Source organism: Gorilla gorilla, chromosome 8, assembly GCF_029281585.2.
Source record: "Gorilla gorilla gorilla isolate KB3781 chromosome 8, NHGRI_mGorGor1-v2.1_pri, whole genome shotgun sequence".
NCBI classification, from domain to species: domain Eukaryota; kingdom Metazoa; phylum Chordata; class Mammalia; order Primates; family Hominidae; genus Gorilla; species Gorilla gorilla.
In genome coordinates this window covers 47,225,831-47,243,678 of record NC_073232.2, presented here as the reverse complement: position 1 = coordinate 47,243,678, position 17,848 = coordinate 47,225,831, and the positions used below count along the sequence as shown (strand labels likewise).

The 17,848-nt window shown below is 47.6% G+C and overlaps 1 protein-coding gene across 3 annotated transcripts in view; it reads right to left on the bottom strand.

The window, feature by feature from the left end:
• Positions 1–14,630, bottom strand: part of SLC25A16 (solute carrier family 25 member 16) — a 54,817-nt gene extending 40,187 nt beyond the window's left edge. Inside the window, exons 1-2 of one of the 3 annotated variants that reach the window (XM_004049500.5) lie at positions 14,333–14,630; positions 4,588–4,680 (exon numbers count right to left, since the gene is read on the bottom strand). In XM_004049500.5, coding sequence (XP_004049548.1) covers positions 4,588–4,680; positions 14,333–14,462 — 223 coding nt within the window. In that variant the 5' untranslated portion in view covers positions 14,463–14,630. The remainder of the gene's footprint in view (positions 1–4,587; positions 4,681–14,332) is intronic. The other 2 variants (XM_019035512.3, XM_004049501.4) reach the window with 2 other exon arrangements.
• Positions 14,631–17,848: the final 3,218 nt, after the last annotated feature.

Here is a 17,848-nt window from a genome sequence, read left to right as displayed (position 1 = left end):
GCAACCACATGCATTTAAATTTTTTTTTTTTAAGATGGGGTCTCACTCTATCGCCCAGGCTGGAGTACAGTAGCACAATCTTGGCTCACTGCAACCTCTGCCTCCTGGGTTCAAGCAATTCTCCTGCCTCAGCCTCCTTAGTACCTGGGATTACAGGTGTGCGCCACCAAGCCTGGATAATTTTTGTATTTTTAGTAGAGACGGGGCTTCACCATATTGGCTAGGCTTACACACGTTTAATTTTGATTCTTTGTATACATGAGCAATAAATTGTGTGATGAAGAATTCATTGCAGAGGCAGGGCGCAGTGGCTCATGCCAGTAATCAAAGCACTTTGGGAGGCCAAGACAGGTGGGTCAGACAGCTTGAGCCCAAAAGTTTGAGACCAGCCTTGGCAACATAGCGAGACCTTGTCTCTCCAAATATTTAAGACACCCTGTCACAAATAAATAAATAAATAAATACATAAATACATAAATAAGTCTAATAAAAACTAAATTAAAGATAAATGATAATTCACTCCTGGATATGAAGATAGTTGCAATTTTTCTATTTCAAAGTACAGACTTCCTCACTATTAAAAATGTTGGCTGGGGCTGGAAGCGGTGGCTCATGCCTATAATCCTAGCACTTTGGGAGGCTGAGGCGGATGGATCAACTGAGGTCAGGAGTTCGAGACCAGCCTGACCAACATAGTGAAACCCCATCTCTACTAAACATACAAAAAATTAGCCGGGCGTGGTGGCGGGTGCCCGTAATCCCAGCCACTAGGGAGGCTGAGGCAGGAGAATTGTTTGAACCTGGGAGGCGGAGTTTGCAGCGAGCTGAGATTGCGCCATTGCACTCCAGCCTAGGCAACAAGAGAGAGACTCCGTCTCATAAACAAAACAAAACAAAACAAAATGTTGGCTGGGCGGTGAAGTCCCACGCAGTAATCCTAGCACTTTGGGAGGCCAAGGCAGGAGGATCACTTGAAGTCATGAGTTGCAGACCAGCCTAGGGAACAAGTGAGACCTACTCTCTATTTTTTTTTTAATAAAAAATAAGAAACCAGCCTGGCCAAACATAGTGAAACCCTGTCTTTACCAAAAATACAATAATTAGCTGGGCACAGTGGTGCATGCCTGTAGTCCCAGCTACATAGGATGCTGACACAGGAGAACTGCTTGAACCCAGAAGGCAGAGGATACCGTGAGCTGAGATCACATCACTGCACTCCAGCCTGGGCAATAGAGCAAGACCATCTCAAAAAAAAAAAAAAAATATTGACACGAAAATGAGTTATAATATACCGCATAAATATCCATCCAGGTTTGTAAGAATAACACTTTTAAAATGCAGTTGGAAAAATAACTCATTGTTATTCACCCTGTTAAACATCTTTCTATAAAACGATATTATAAAAATCAAGCACAGTGCCCGCGCGTGGTGGCTCATGCCTGTAATCCCAGTACTTGGGGAGGACAAGGCGGGCAGGTCACCTGAGGTTAGGAGCTTGAGACCAGCCTGGCAAACACGGTGAAACCCCATCTCTAGTAAAAATACAAAAATTAACTGGACATGGTGGCACACCCCTGTAATCCCAGCTAGTCAGGAGGCTGAGGCAGGAGAATAGTTTGAACCCAGGAGGCAGAGGTTGCAGTGAGCTGAGATTGAGCCAGCCTGGGCAACAGAGAAAGACTCCATCTCAGAAAGAAAAAAAAAACTAACGCAAATAATGTTTTGGCCGGGAGCAGTGGCTCATGCCTATAATTTCAGCACTTTGGGAGACCAAGACAGACAGATTATTTGAGGTTAGGAGTTCGAGGCAGCCAACATGGCAAAACCCTGTCTCTCTACTGAAAATACAAAAATTAGCCGGTCATGGTGGCGGATGCCTGTAATCCCAGCTACTCATGAGGCTGAGGCATGAGAATGGCTTGAACCCTGGAGGAGGAGGTTTCAGTGAGCCAAGATCATGCCACAGTACTCCAGCCTCTGGGCGACAGAGCAAGACTTTGTCTCAAAAAATAGTAATAATAATAGGCCGGGCACAGTGGCTTTCACCTGTAATCCCAGCACTCTGAGAGGCCGAGACGGGCATATCACAAGGTCACGAGTTCCAGACCAGCCTGGCCAATATGGTGAAACCCCGTATCTACTAAAAAATACAAAAATTAGCCGGGCGTGGTGGCGCGCGCCTATAGTCCCAGCCACTCAGGAGGCTGAGGTAGGAGAATCACTTGAACCCGGAAGGCGGAGGTTGCAGTGAGCAGAGATCACACCGCTGCACTCCAGCCTGGGCAACAGAGTGAAACTCCATCTCAAAAAATAATAATAATTAATGTTTTGATCCTTGCATATGTATCATTGACCACATTTCTGTTTACTTCCTTAGAATAATCTCCTAGAACTGGAACCGCAAGGTCAAAGAATAGGTACTTTTTGAGACTTTTACGCATATTGCCAAAATGCCTTCCAAAAGACTAAACAATTCTTATTCTCACCAATGACAAGTTATTAAAGTGTCCATGTTAATCAAATGGCTGGTCTGTAAGGAACAACTAAGGTCTTGATTTTTTTTTTTCAGACAAAGTCTCGCTCTTGTCCCCCAGGCTGGAGTGCAATGGCTCGATCTCGGCTTACAGCAACCTCTACCTCCCAGATTCAAGCTATTCTCCTGCCTCACTCTCCCGAGTAACTAGGATTACAGGTGCCTGCCACCACGCCCAGCTAATTTTTGTATTTTAAGTAGAGACGGGGTTTCACCATGTTGGCCAAGCTGATCTCAAACTCCTGACCTCAGGTGATCTTCCTGCCTCAGCCTCCCAAAGTACTGGGATTACAGGCATGAGCCACTGCGCCTGGCCTAAAGTCTTGATTTTTTTTTTTTAACAAAGCAAGTGGCCGGATGCGGTGGCTCACACCTGTAATCCCAGCACTTTGGGAGGCCGAGGCAGGCAGATCACCTGAGGTCGGGAGTTCGAGATCATTCTGACCAACATAGAGAAACCCTGTCTCTACTAAAAATACAAAAATTAGCCAGGCGTGGTGGTGCATGCCTGTAATCCCAGCTACTTGGGAGGCTGAGGCAGGAGAATCACTTGAACCCGGGAGGTGGAGGTTGTGGTGAGCCGAGATAGCGCCATTTCACTCTAGCTTGGGCCACAAGAGCAAACTCCGTCTCCAAAAAAAGAAAAAAAAAAAAAAAAGCAAGCACTGGATTCTTCTTGCACAAATATTTCTAGAATGCTTTTTAAATTAAGCGTTAAAAAGGAGTAATTATTTCAGTTTTGCATTTTTAAATTTCATCTCCCATCTCTTATTGCATTTAAAAAATCAGACTGAGGCTGGACTCGGTGGCTCATGCCTATAATCCCAGCACTTTGGGAGGCCGAGGCCGGCGGGTCACCTGAGTTTGGGAGTTCGAGACCAGCCTGACCAACATGGAGAAACCCCATCTCTACTAAAAATACAAAATTAGCCAGGCATGGTGGCAGATGCCTGTAATCCCAGCTATTAGGGAGGCTGAGGCAGGAGAATCGCTTGAACCTGGGAGGCGGAGGTTGCAGTGAGCCGAGGTCGCGCCATTGCACTCCAGCCTGGGCAACAAGAGCGAAACTCTGTCTCAAAAAATAAATAAATAAATAAATAGTAAAAAATCAGACTGAGTTGTTATGTGTGCCGGTGAACAATGTGACTAATTAATCCCAATAAACATGTAATATTTGCTTCAATGATTCCAAGATTTGGGCTAGGAAAATATCAGCATCCTAAAATGATAATATATATAACCACTACTGCAAATGAAAGGATTATAATGGATAAGAAATACATTCTTTGGAAAATTTGCCCCCTTTCCTTTTTTTTTTTTTTTAAATTTGCCGCCTTTCAAGTTCCTGAACCTACAGAGAAAAAACAAATAACAAATTTGCCCATTTGAAATGCTCGTTTCCTGGTGCCGTAAAGAAATAGTACTTGAACATAAATTTAATTTACTTGGCAAGTTCATTTTTATTTTTTGCAGAAAAGGTATACTCGCCAGCAGTTTTGCCACGAAAGTACACCGAACAAAGGAGACAGGGTCATTTATAACCTGACATGTCCACCCTACTGCTGTGTCCAGTTTCCATTGGCTGGAACGGGACCTCACAGCCTGTATTTGTCCCGACTGGCTAGCAACTTAGAACTTTTTAAAAGAGGCAAAGGCAGAGGAGAACAAGGGAAGGAGAAAGTAACCTGTGGAATACTGGGGAAGGTAAAAATAACACCTTTAAATAAGAAAGAGGAACAAGCTATGACCTAATGCTTGCTTGGAGCAGAATAAGCATGCCAGGACAAATATTTAGGCTAAATTGTGGGAGCTAAGAACATAAAGCACATTGATTTTTTAATCATGGCTAGCAAATATTTAAGAATGTTAGCACAGGTCTTTGAATAAATTTTGCTTCTGAGAGAAGTTACTATTTATTCCTAATTAAATGGGGAAAAAAGTCTTTAAAGAGGAACCTCTACTTTACTTTTTATACCCCCAAACTTAATTTCCCTTTTTTGCCCACTTTCCACAATATTTTCATTCATTTTCATCTTTAGCATCTATTAACTCACCTAAATGCTTGTAATGGTGATTGTGAGCTTGTAATAAAACCTTTACTCGATCCAATGGAGCAACTGTTGTTTTGGCACAGCATCCAGCAATACCTAAAAATTTTTCAAAAGGTCAGGAAGAAATTGCGTACCATTTCTTTACAGATGGAAATCATTAGTTGTTCAGCCAGCAAACCCTCTAATCTCTAATTCAGTCTCCATGAGTAAATCTGCCCACAGCATATGGATATGCAGATGACTGGTCCCCATTCCCTGTAACTTAATAAGTGAGCATGATTACACTGCTAAAACTTACTAAAACAAATTTTAGTAGTGTAAATCGGCATCTAATACCTGACAAACGCTGGGAATCTTGCTAAAATGTGGTTATGGAGACAGACACTTCAAGGTATTTATCCAACTGCCAGGTTGTTTGAAGTAACCTCCTCTTCTTCTGGAACATTTTTACGGAGACAGACACTTGAAGGTATTTATCCGATTGCCAGGTTCTGTTTGAAGTAACCTCCTCTTCTTCTGGATCATTTTTCATTGAAACAACCAACTTTTACCCATAAAATTAGTCATCCATTTATATATTCAGCAAATATTTCGACCCTACCATGTGCCACTGGGGAAAAGTATAGATGAAAGTAGAATAAAGTGCATACATGGGCTTTAGCATAGGTCAGAGTCCAGGCCAGCCCTTCGAGCTTGGCATGCTTCTAAAGCAATAATATAGACTTCTCTACAATACTGTACATCTAGTAATGACTTGAAAAAATGGGTTGCTCCTTTTATAAAAAGGTGAATAACAGGCCAGGCACAGTAGCTCACACCTGTAATCCCAGCACTTTCGGAGGCTGAGGTAGAAAAATTACTTGAGACTAGGAGTTTGAGACCAGCCTGGGAAACACAGTGAGACCTCATCTCTACAAAAAATTTTTAAAAATCGGCTGGGCGCAGTGCTTCATGCCTGCAATCCCAGCACTTTGGCAGGTCGGGGCGGGCAGATCTCCTGAGGTCAGGAGCTCGACACCAGCCTGGCCAACATGGTGAAACCCCGTCTCTATCAAATATACAAAAAAATTAGCGAGGCATGGTGGCAGGCGCCTGTAGTCCCAGCTATTTGGGAGGTTAAGGCAGGAGAATCCCTTGAACCCAGGAGGCCGAGGTTGCAGTGAGCCGAGATCACACCATTGCACTCTAGCCTCGGCGACAAAGCAAGACTCCATCTCAAAGAAAAAAAAAAAAAATTAGCAAGGCATGGTGGTGTGCCTCAGTACTCAGAGACTAAGGCTGGAGGATGACGTGAGCCAACAGTTGGAGGTCGCAGAGAGCTATAATTGTGCGGCTTCGCTCCAGCCTAGATAACACAGCAACACCTGGTCTTTAAAAAACAACAAGTCCGGGCACGGTGGCTCACGCCTGTAATCCCAGCAATTTGGGAGGCCAAGGCAGGCAGATCACTTGAGGTCAGGAGTTCGAAACCAGCCTGGCCAACATGGTGAAACCCCATCTCTACTAAAAATAAAAAATTTAGCCGGGCATGGTGGCAGCTGCCTGTAATCCCAACTACTGGGGAGGCTGAGGAAGGAGAATCTCTTGAACCCAAAAGGTGGAGGTTGCAGTGAGCTGAGATCACACCATTGCACTCCAGCCTGGGTTACAGAGACTGTGTCTTAAAAAAAGAAAAAAAAAGAAAACACAAATAAAATTTTAATTTTAAAAATCCATATTCTGAGATATCCAAAAATAAATTGTGGCTGGGAGCCGTGGCTCATGCCTGTAATCGCAGCACTTTGGGAGGCCGAGGCGGGCAGATCACAAGGTCAGGAGTTAAAGACCAGCCTGGCCAACATGGTAAAATCCCATCTCTACTAAAAACACAAAAATTAGCCGGGCATGGTGGTGCGTGCATGTAATCCCAGCTGCTTGGGAGGCTGAGGCAGAAGAATTGCGTGAACCCAGGAGGAAGAGGTAATAGTGAGCCGAGATCGCACCACTGCATTCCAGCCTGAGCAACAGAGCAGGTCTCTGTCTCAAAAAAACAAATAAAATAAATAAATAAATAAATAAATAAATAAATAAAATGTATTTTTTACTCAAATATTATATCTACTATGTTTCCATATCAAAGCTCTCTTATCCGAACTAATGAAAATAAAAAGTTGGCCAGGTACGGTGACTCATACCTGTAATCCCAGCGCTTTGGGAGGCCGAGGTGGGCGGATCACCTGAGGTCGGGAGTTTGAGACCAGCCCGACCAACATGGAGAAACCCTGTCTCTACTAAAAATACAAAATTAGCTGGGCATGATGGCACGTGCCTGTAATCTCAGCTACTTGGGAGGCTGAGGCAGGAGAATCACTTGAACTTGGGAGGCAGAGGTTGTGGTGAGCCGAGATCACACCATTGCACTCTAGCCTGGGCAACAAGAATGAAACTCCGTCTCAAAAAACAAAAAAAGGCTGGGCGCAGTGGCTCATGCCTGTAATCCCAGCACTTTGGGAGGCTGAGGTGGGTGGATCACGAGGTCAGGAGTTCAAGACCAGCCTGGCCAAGATGGTGAACCCTTGTCTCTACTAAAAATATAAAAATTAGCCAGGTGTGGTAGCGGACACCTGTAATCCCAGCTACTCGGGAGGCTGAGGCAGAGAATTGCCTGAACCCGGGAGGCAGAGGTCTCAGTGAGCTGAGATTGTGCCACTGTACTCCAGCCTGGGTGACAGAGTGAGACTCCATCTCAAAAAAAAAAAAAAAAAAAAGTAAATCATAATCATAGCTATCCAAAATTACGGGTAAACTAAAAATAATATGCATTTGGATACATTTGGTTTCAGAATATTGTATATTATCTTCTCAGTTGTGTATGAATTAACTGTACAATGAATTATTTAGGCCAGGTGCAGTGGCTCTCGCCTGTATTCCCAGCACTTTGGGAGGCAGAGGTGGGCAGATCATCTGAGGTCAGGAGTTCGAGACCAGCCTAGCCAACATGGTGAAACCCCATCTCTACTAAAAATACAAAAATTAGCCAGGTGTGGTGGCACATGCTTATAATCCCAGATACTTGGAAAGCTGGGGCAGGAGAATCGCTTGAACCCGGGAGGCATAGGTCGCAGTGAGCCGAGATCATGTCACTGCACTCCAGCCTGGGTGACAAGAACGAAACTCCGTCTCAAAAAAAAAGAGAGAAATTGTTTAGAATGTATTCAATAAGTACTTTTATTTAATAGTATCTTTTTTTTTTTTTTTCCAGGCTGGAGTGCAATGGTGCGATCTGGGCTCACTACAACCTTCACCTCCCAGGTTCAAGCGATTCTCCTGCCCCAGCCTCCCAAGTAGGTGGGATTACAGGAACCCACCACCTCGCCCAGCTAATCTTTTTTTTTTTTTTAAATCTTTAGTAGAGAGAGGGTTTCACCATGTTGGCCAGACTGTTCTTGAACTCCTGATCTCGTCATCCACCCACCTCTACCTCCCAAAGTACTGGGATTACAGGCATGAGCCACCGCACCCAGCCTATTTAATAGTATCTTAACTTGCTTTCACACTACGATAGTCCCCCCTTATCTGCAATTTCACTTTCTGCAGTTTTAGTTACCACCAGTCATCCATGTTCAAAAAATATTAGATAGACAATCTGTAAATAAACAATTCACCCGGGCACAATGGCTCATGCCTATAATCCCAGCACCTTGGGAGGCCTAGGTGGGAGGATCACTTGAGGTCAGGATTTCAAGACCAGCCTGGCCAACTTGGTGAAACCCCGTCTCTACTAAAAATACAAAAATTAGGCCAGGCGCAGTGGCCCACACCTGTAATCCCAGCACTTTGGGAGTCCGAGGCAGGCAGATCACCTGAGGTCAGAAGTTCGAAACCAGCCTGACCAACATGGAGAAACACTATCTCTACTAAAAATACAAAAATTAGCTAGGCCTGGTGGCACATGCCTGTAATCCCAGCTACACGGGAGGCTGAGGCAGGAGAACTGCTTGAATCCAGGAGGCAGAGGTTGCAGTGATTCACCATCGCACCATTACACTCCAGCCTGGGCAACAAGAGCAAAACTCTGTCTCAAAAAAAAAAAAAAAACAAAAAAACAAAAATTAGCCAGGTGAAGGGCCAGGCATGGTGCCTCACATCTGTAATCCCAGCATTTTGGGACGTTGAGGTGGGCAGATCGCAAGGTCAGGAGATCGAGACCATCCTGGCTAACATGGTGAAACCCCGTCTCCACTAAAAATACAAAAAATTAGCCGGCATGGTGGCACGTGCCTGCAGTCCCAGCTACTCGGGAGGCTGAGGCAGGAGAATCACTTGAACTTGGGAGGCAGAGGTTGCAGTGAACCGAGATCGCGCCACTGCACTCCAGCCTGGTGACAAAGTGAGACTCCGTCTCCAAAAAAAAAGGAACACACAGACACACACATACTCACATTTAATATCAAGTGCCAACAAGGCAGTGGGGATACAAAATGGAATAGACACTTTAGAAATACTTTGACAGTTTCTAATTAAAACCGGCCGGCTCAGCCGCCCCGTCCGGGAGGTGAGGGGCGCCTCTGCCCGGCCGCCCCTACTGGGAAGTGAGGAGCCCCTCTGCCCGGCCAGCCGCCCCGTCCGGGAGGGAGGTGGGGGGGTCAGCCCACCGCCCAGCCAGCCGCACCGTCCGGGAGGGAGGTGGGGGGGTCAGCCCCCCGCCCGGCCAGCCGCCCCGTCGGGGAAGTGAGGGGCGCCTCTGCCCGGCAGCCCCTACTGGGAAGTGAGGAGCCCCTCTGCCCGGCCAGCCAGCCGCCCCGTCCGGGAGGGAGGTGGGGGGGGTCAGCCCCCCGCCCGGCCAGCCGCCCCGTCTGGGAGGGAGGTGGGGGGGTCAGCCCCCCGCCCGGCCAGCCGCCCTGTCCGGGAGGGAGGTGGAGGGGTCAGCACCCCGCCCGGCCAGCCGCCCCGTCCGGGAGGTGAGGGGCGCCTCTGCCCGGCCGCCCCTACTGGGAAGTGAGGAGCCCCTCTGCCCGGCCAGCCGCCCCCTCCGGGAGGTGTACCCAACAGCTCATTGAGAACGGGCCATGAAGACAATGGCGGTTTTGTGGAATAGAAAGGGGAGAAAGGTGGGGAAAAGATTGGGAAATCGGATGGTTGCCATGTCTGTGTAGAAAGAGGTAGACATGGGAGACTTTTCATTTTGTTCTGTACTAAGAAAAATTCTTCCTGTTGATCTGTGACCTTACCCCCAACCCTGTGCTCTCTGAAACATGTGCTGTATCCACTCAGGGTTGAATGGATTAAGGGCGGTGCAAGATGTGCTTTGTTAAACAGATGCTTGAAGGCAGCGTGCTCGTTAAGAGTCATCACCACTCCCTAATCTCAAGTACCCAGGGACACAAACACTGCGGAAGGCCGCAGGGTCCTCTGCCTAGGAAAACCAGAGAACTTTGTTCACTTGTTTGTCTGCTGACCTTCCCTCCACTGTTGTCCTGTGACCCTGCCAAATCCCCCTCTGCAAGAAACACCCAAGAATGATCAATTAAAAAAAAAAAAAAAAAAAAAAAACCGGCCGGCTGTGGTGGTTAATGCCTGTAATCCCAGCACTTTGGCAGGCTGAGGCAGGAGGATCACTTGAGCTCAGTTCAAGACCAGCCTGGCCAACATGGCAAAACCCCATCTCTACTAACAGTACAAAAACTAGCCAAGCATCACACCTGTAATCCCAACTACTCTGGAGTCTGAGGTGGCAGAATCGCTTGAACCCAAGAAGCGGATGTTTCAGTGAGCAGAGATGGTGCCACTGCACCCACCCTGGGTGACAAAGCAAGACTCCATCTCAATAAATAAAAAATAAACACAATGAGGACTGGTGCAGTGGGTCATGCCTGTAATCTTAACACTTTGGGACGCCGAGGTGGGCAGATCACTTGAGGTCAGGAATTGGAGACCAGTCTGGCCAACATAGTGAAACCCGTCTCTACTAAAAATACAAAAATTAGCTGGGCGTGATGGCGCACACCTGTAGTCCCAGCTAATCAGGAGGTTGAGGCGGTAAAATCGCTTGAACTCGGGAGCCGGAAGTTGCAGTGAGCTGAGATCATGCTGCTGCACTCCAGCCTGGACAACAGAGAGAGACTCTGTCTCAAAAAAGAAAAAAAAAAAAGAAAAAAGAAAAGAAGGAAATACATTACTTATACGTGCAATGTGAATGAATCTTAAATGCATTAAGGTAAGTGATGGAAGTCAAACTCAAAAGGCTACATACTGTATGACTCGATTTATATAACATTCCGGAAAAGTCAAGACTACAGAGATAGAAAAACAGATCAGTGGTTGACAGGGGTTGCAGATGAGAGGAGAGGAATGTCAAAGAAAAGTGGAAATAAAGCCGGGCACAGTGGCTCATGCCTGTAATTCTAACACATTGGGAGGCCAAGGCAGGTGGATCACTTAAGGTCAGGAGATCAAGACCATCCTTGCTAACACGGTGAAACCCCGTCTCTACTAAAAATACAAAAAATTAGCCAGGTGTGGTGACACATGCCTATAGTCCCAGCTACTCGGGAGGCTGAGGCAGGAGAATCACTTGAACCTGGGAGCTGGAGGTTGTAGTGAGCCAAGATTGCACCACTGCACTCTAGCCTAGGCAACAGAGTGAGATTCCTTCTCAAAAAAAACCAAAAAACAAAAAACAAAATTAGCCAGAAGTGGTGGCACCCACCTGTAGTCCCAGCTACTCTGGAAGCTGAGACAGGAGGATCACTTGAACACGGGAGGCGGAGGTTGCAGTGATAATCGGGCCACTGCACTCCAGCCTAGGCAACAAAGCGAGAATGTCTCAAAAAAAAATAAAAGTGGAAATATTTTGGAACTACTCTATATCTTGACTGTGGTGGTCATTACACAACATGTTTGTCAAAGTGCATTTAACTTAGCCAACAACGATAGCTCTTTTTTTCCCCGCTTTCACGGAATCTGGCTCTGTTGCCCAGGCTGGAGTGCAGTGAAGCGATCTTGTCTCACAACAACCTCCACCACCCAGGTTGAAGCGATTCTCATGCCTCAGCTTCCCAAGTAGCTGGGACTACAGGTGCGTGCCACCAAGCCTGGCTAGTTTTTTTGTATTTTTAGTAGAGATGGGATTTCGCCATGTTGGCCGGGATGGTCTTGAACTCTTGACCTCAGGTGATCTGCCCACCTGAGCCTCCTGAAGTGCTGGGATTACAGGTGTGAGACACCTCACCTAGCCTAAATGTCATTTTATCAGCAGAAGAACAAAATAATTAAATCCCAAGGCCTGGATTGGTGGCTCATGCCTTTAATCCCAGCACTTTGGGAGGCAGAGGTGAGCAGATTGCTTGAGGCCACGGGTTCGAGACCAGCCTGGCCAACATGGTAAAACCCTGTCTCTGCTAAAAATATAAAAATCAGGGCTAGGCGCAGTGGCTCACGCCTGTAATCCCACCACTCTGGGAGGCCGAGGTGGGTGGATCACGAGGTCAAAATATCAAGACCAGGCCAGGCGTGGTGGCTCACGCCTGTAATCCCAGCACTATGGGAGGCCAAGGCGGGCGGATCACGAGGTCAGGAGATCGAGACCACCCTGGCTAATATGGTGAAACCCCGTCTCTACTAAAAATACAAAAAATTAGCTGGGCGTGGTGGCGGGCACCTGTAGTCCCAGCTACTCGGGAGGCTGAGGCAGGAGAATGGCGTGAACCCGGGAGGCGGAGATTGCAGTGAGCCGAGAGCACGCCACTGCACTCCAGCCTGGGCAACAGAAACTCCATCTCAAAAAAAAAAAAAAAAAAAAAAAAAAAGAGAGATCGAGACCATCCTGGCCAACATGGTGAAACTTCATCTCTACTAAAAATACAAAATTAGCTGGGTGTGGTGGCACACACCTATAGTCCTAGCTACTCAGGAAGCTGAGGCAGGAGAATCTCTTGAACCCAGGAGGCAAAGGTTGCAGTGAGCTGAAATGGCACTAATGCACTCCAGCCTGGGTGACAGAGTAAGACACCGTCTCAAAAATAAATAAATAAATAAATTAGCCAGGCATGGTGGCGAGCACCTGTAATCCCAGCTACTCAGGAGGTTGAGGCAGGAGAATCGCTTGAACCAGGCGGCAGAGGTTGCAGTGAGCCGAGATCGCGCCACTGCACTCCAGCCTGGGCTACATAGTGAGACTCCATCTCAAAAAAAAAAAAAAATTAACTGGGCATGGTGGTGCACGCCTGTAATCCCAGCTACTTGGGAGGCAGAAGCAGGTAAATCACTTGAACCCGGATACGGAGGTTGCAGTGAGCAGAGATCGTGCCGCTGCTCTCCAGCCTGGCCGACAGAGTGAGACTCCATCTCAAAAAAGAAAAAGAAAAAGAAAAAAAAATTAGCCAGGCATGGTGGCATTCCCCTGTAATCCCAGCTACTTGGGAAGCTGGGTCAGCAGAATCACTTGAACCCAGGAAGCAGAGGTTGCAGTGAGCCAAGATCACGCCACTGCACTCCAGCCTGGGTGAGGGAGTGAGACTCTGTCTCAAAACAACAACAACAACAACAAAAAAAACTTAATACTGCTGCAGTCTTCAGATATTATCTTTCTACAAATCCTCATAATGTGAGGTTTTTTTTGTTTTATTTTATTTTGTTTTTGAGATGGAGTGTCTCTGTCACCCAGACTGGAGTGCAATGGCAGGATCTCGGCTCACTGCAACCTCCGCAGTGATTTAGGCGATTCTCCTGCCTTAGCGTCCTGAGTAGCTGGGATTACAGGCGAGTGCCACCACGCCTGACAAATTTTTGTAGTTTTCGTAGAGACAGGGTTTCACCATCTTGGCCAGGCTGGGCTCAAACTCCTGACTTCAAGTGATCTGCCCACCTCAGTCTCCCAAAGTGCTGGGATTACAGGCGTGAGCCACCCTGCCCAGTGAATTTTTATTGTTTTTTGTTTGTTTGTTTTTGTTTTTTTCTTCTTTTAGGAGAGGGTCTCTCTCTGTAGCTCAGGCTGGAGGGCAGTGGTGTGATCATGGCTTACTAGAGCCTCGATCTCCTGGGCTCAAGCAGTCTTCCTGCCTCAGCTTCCCTAGTAACTGGGACTACAGCAGTGAGCCACTGCACACAACCTCAATGTGGAATTTTTAAATTTTTGAATCTTAAATAATTAAGTAATGACAACCCAGAGAAGTAATTAAGGAAGGGTGGAGCTTGAAGGCCCAGGAAATTCCTAAGAGACAATATGAACTTTTTGATCCCAAAGTCACATCAATAATAGGGCTTGTCAAGTACTGTGTCACAGTTTACTAGAATCACTGGAACCAGTTTTGGCTGTAGACAGTTTTGCACAATTTTCCAGTCGTCATTAAAAAGCTGATCTCCAATATTTGTTTTCCTTTAAGCAAACAGCAAAATCCAAGTCTACACTGGGTCACTCACGGTTTTTATAAAAGAAAGGAGTGCCCAGCATGTCTCACTAAAACCCCAGGGTCTCTGTAGGGGTTCCTCCTCTTTTCCCTGTTATCCAGCCCTGAAGAATGGGTGCCTGATTCAGACCTTCCACCTCCCCAGCCTCTGCCGGAGTGCCAAAGGTCCCACTCCCCATAACCTGGCTGTCATTAGTCAAGTGATTACTAGAAAGAGGTTACAGCAGGTCAGGGCAGACATCTAACAGAACATTGAAGCAGCCAGAGTCCAGGAATGTCATAGAGGCCGCTTGCATCCCACTTGCCCACAGTCCTGCCCCCGCCACTCAGAGCGCGGCTGGCTCTTCGTGGCATGGACCCACCTCCGGCCAGAAAGGAGCGCAGCCAGTAGAAGTCTCTGCGGGTTGTGGGCCCTCCGGCCCCTGCCGCCTGCGGCATTGCGGGAGGGGGATCGGCCGCCGCCAGGGCTGCCGCGGCCGTCGCCGCCGCCATCAGGACCAGGGTCGCGTCAGGAGCCTAGGTTGCCAACTTACAGAACACCGGACGGGACCATAGCCGGAACAGGCGGTGACAGGAGGCTGACAGCCCCGCCGGCGGGGCAAAGTAACACCCGGCGGCGCGGCGCCGGCTGATGGCGTACGGCAAGGGCGGGGCCTGTGTCACGCGCCAAGGGGCTCTGCCGGGAGGGGCGGGGCCAGGACGCGGAACGGGGCGTCACCCAGGCTCGTAAACTCCCCCATCCCGCCTTACTGGGCGTCGCCACTGTCAGTTCACTGCTCAGGCCCCTTCTGTTCGGACGGAAAAAGGAAACGGTAGGCAGTGAGATGGTCTCATTAAAACCCACAACCTGGCCGGGCGCGGTGGCTCACGCCTGTAATCCCAGCACTTTGGAAGGCCCAGGCGGACGGATCACTTGAGGTCAAGAGTTCAAGACTAGCCTGGAGGCCGGGCGCGGTGGCTCACGCCTATAATCCCAGCACTTTGGGAGGCTGAGGCGGGCGGATCACAAAGTCAGGAGTTCGAGACCAGCCTGGCCAATATGGTGAAACCCCGTCTCTACTAAAAATACAGAAATTAGCCGGGCGGGGTGGCGGGCACCTGTAGTCCCAGCTACTCGAGAGGCTGAGGTAGGAGAATCACTTGAATCCAGGAGGCAGAGGTTGCAGCTGAGCTGAGGTTGCAGCTAGAGTGCACTCTAGCCTGGGTGACAGAGTGAGACTCCGTCTAAAAAAAAAAAAAAAAAAAAAAAAGACTAGCCAGGCGAACATGGTGAAACCCCGTCTCTACTAAAAATACAAAAAATTAGCCAGACGTGAGGGCGGGCGCCTGTAATCCCAGCGACTGGGGAGGCTGAGGCAGGAGAATTGGTTGAACCCAGGAGGCGGAGATTGCAGTGAGCCTAGATCGCACCATTGCACTCCAGCCTGGGCGACACAGCGAGACTACGCCTCAAAAAAATAAAAAATAAAAAGGCCCACAACCTTAGAAAGCTCTCTCCTGTCTCTTCCCTTGACCTATATTGACCACTGACCAGTAATCGCCTATCGCGCTTTTTTTTTTTTTTTTTTTTTTTTTTTTTTTGAGACGGAGTCTCGTTCTGTTGCCCAGGCTGGAGTGCAGTGGCGAGATCTCTGCTCACTGCAACCTCCACCCCCTGGGTTCAAGCAATTGTCCTGCCTCAGCCTCCCTAGTAGGTGGGATTACAGGCGTGCAATACTACCCCTGGTTAATTTTTGTATTTTTAGTAGAGACGGGGTTTCCAACATATTGGTCAAGGCTGGTCCGAACTGCTGACCTCATCGGATCCAACCTCCTCGCCCTCCCAAAGTGCTGGGATTGCAGGCGTGAGTCTCTGCGCCCTGCTCTCGGAGCTGTATTCTGACCTCCCTAAGATGCAGCCTTTCTTTTTTTTTTTTTTTTTTTTGAGACGGAGTCTCGCTGTGTCGCCGAGGCTGGAGTGCACTGGCCTGATCTCGGCTCACTGCAAGCTCTGCCTCCCGGGTTCACGCCATTCTCCTGCCTCAGCCTCCTGAGTGGCTGGGACTACAGGCGCCCACCACCACGCCCGGCTAATTTTTTGTATTTTTAGTAGAGACGGGGTTTCACCGTGTTAGCCAGGATGGTCTCGATCTCCTGACCTCGTGATCCGCCTGCCTCGGCCTCCCAAAGTGCTGGGATTACAGGCATGAGCCACAGCGCCCGGCCAAGATGCAGCCTTTCTAACCTGCGGCTTCTCGCTTTTTCAGGCATGTTTTGACTTGCTTCCATCTCCCACCAAATCAGCTCTGCCTTGTCAGAGCTCCTCACTGAACACCAGTTTCTGCCCTCCCTAAATCCCTCACTAAGCTTCCATTCCACCCCTACCACCTCTGCAAAAAAAAAAAAAAACACACACACACACACACAACCAGGCCTGGTGCGGTGGCTCATGCAGTAATCCCAGCACTTTGGGATGCCAAGACTGGCGGACCACCAGAGGTCAGGAGTTCGAGACCAGCCTGGCCAACATGGTGAAACCTTGTCTCTACTAAAAATACAAAAATTACCCAGGCATGGTTGTGGGTGCCTGTGAGTGCCAGTAATCCCAGCTACTCAGGAGGCCGAGGCAGGAGAATCGCTTGAACCTGGGAGGCGGAGGTTGCAGTGAGCTGAGATTGCACCGTTGCACTCCAGCCTGGGCGACAAGAGCAAAACTCCGTCTCAAAAAAAAAAAAAAATATATATATATATATATATATACACATATGTATATATATGTATATATATTATATATATATATATATAATATCTTGCTAAAGCAGGTGATTCTTTCTTTTCGGCCCTACACATTTCACAAATAGTTCTGCCTTTCAAGGCAATCCTGAATCTGTCTTCCACTCAGTTCTCCAATTTGTTTGAAATATTTGTTTTTTGGTGCTGTAAATAAATAGCACTTGAACATAAATTTAATTTATTTAGTAAGGCCATTTTTACTTTTTGCAGAAAGGGTACACTCACCAGCAGTTTTGCCAGGAGAGTACACCGAACAAAGGAGACAGGGTCATTTATGACCTAACGCGTCTACCCCACTGCTGTGTCCGGTTTCCACTGGCTGGAACAGGACCTTATATTTTTTGTTTGTTTCGATTGGCTAGTAACTTAGAACTTTTTAAAAGAGGCAAAGGTAGAGGGGAACAAGGGAAGGAGGAAGTAACTTGTGGAATGTTGAGAAAGGTAAAAACACTTTTAAATAAGGAAGAGAAACAGGTTATGACCTAATGCTTGCTTGGACCAGTATAAGCATGCCAGGGCAAATATTTAGACTAAATTGTGGGAGCTAAAAACATAAGGTACATTGATTTTTTTTATTATGGCTAGCAGATATTTAAGAATGTTAGCACAGGTCTTTGAATAAATTTTGCTTTTAAAAGAAGTTGGCCGGGCGCGGTGGCTCATGCCTGTAATCCCAGCACTTTGGGAGGCCGAGGTGGGCGGATCACGAGGTCAGGAGATCGAGACCATCCTGGCTAACACGGTGAAACACCTTCTCTATTAAAAATACAAAAAATTAGCCAGGCGTGGTGGCAGGCACCTGTAGTCCCAGCTACTCAAGAGGCTGAGGCAGGGGAATGGTGGGAACCCAGGAGGTGGAGCTTGCAGTGAGCCGAGATCGCACCACTGCACTCCAGCCTGGACGACAGAGTGAGACTCTGTCTCAAAAAAAAAAAAAAAAAAAGAGAAGTTATTATTTATTCCTAATTAGACGAGGAGGAAAGTCTTTGAAGAGGAACCTCTATTTTACTTTTTACAAATTCCACTGAGCTCTGCTTCCTACCAACCTCAAGTCTCTGCCCTAAACTCTGAGGAAACTTCCAGGTTCATCTCCCTGGTCCCACTGT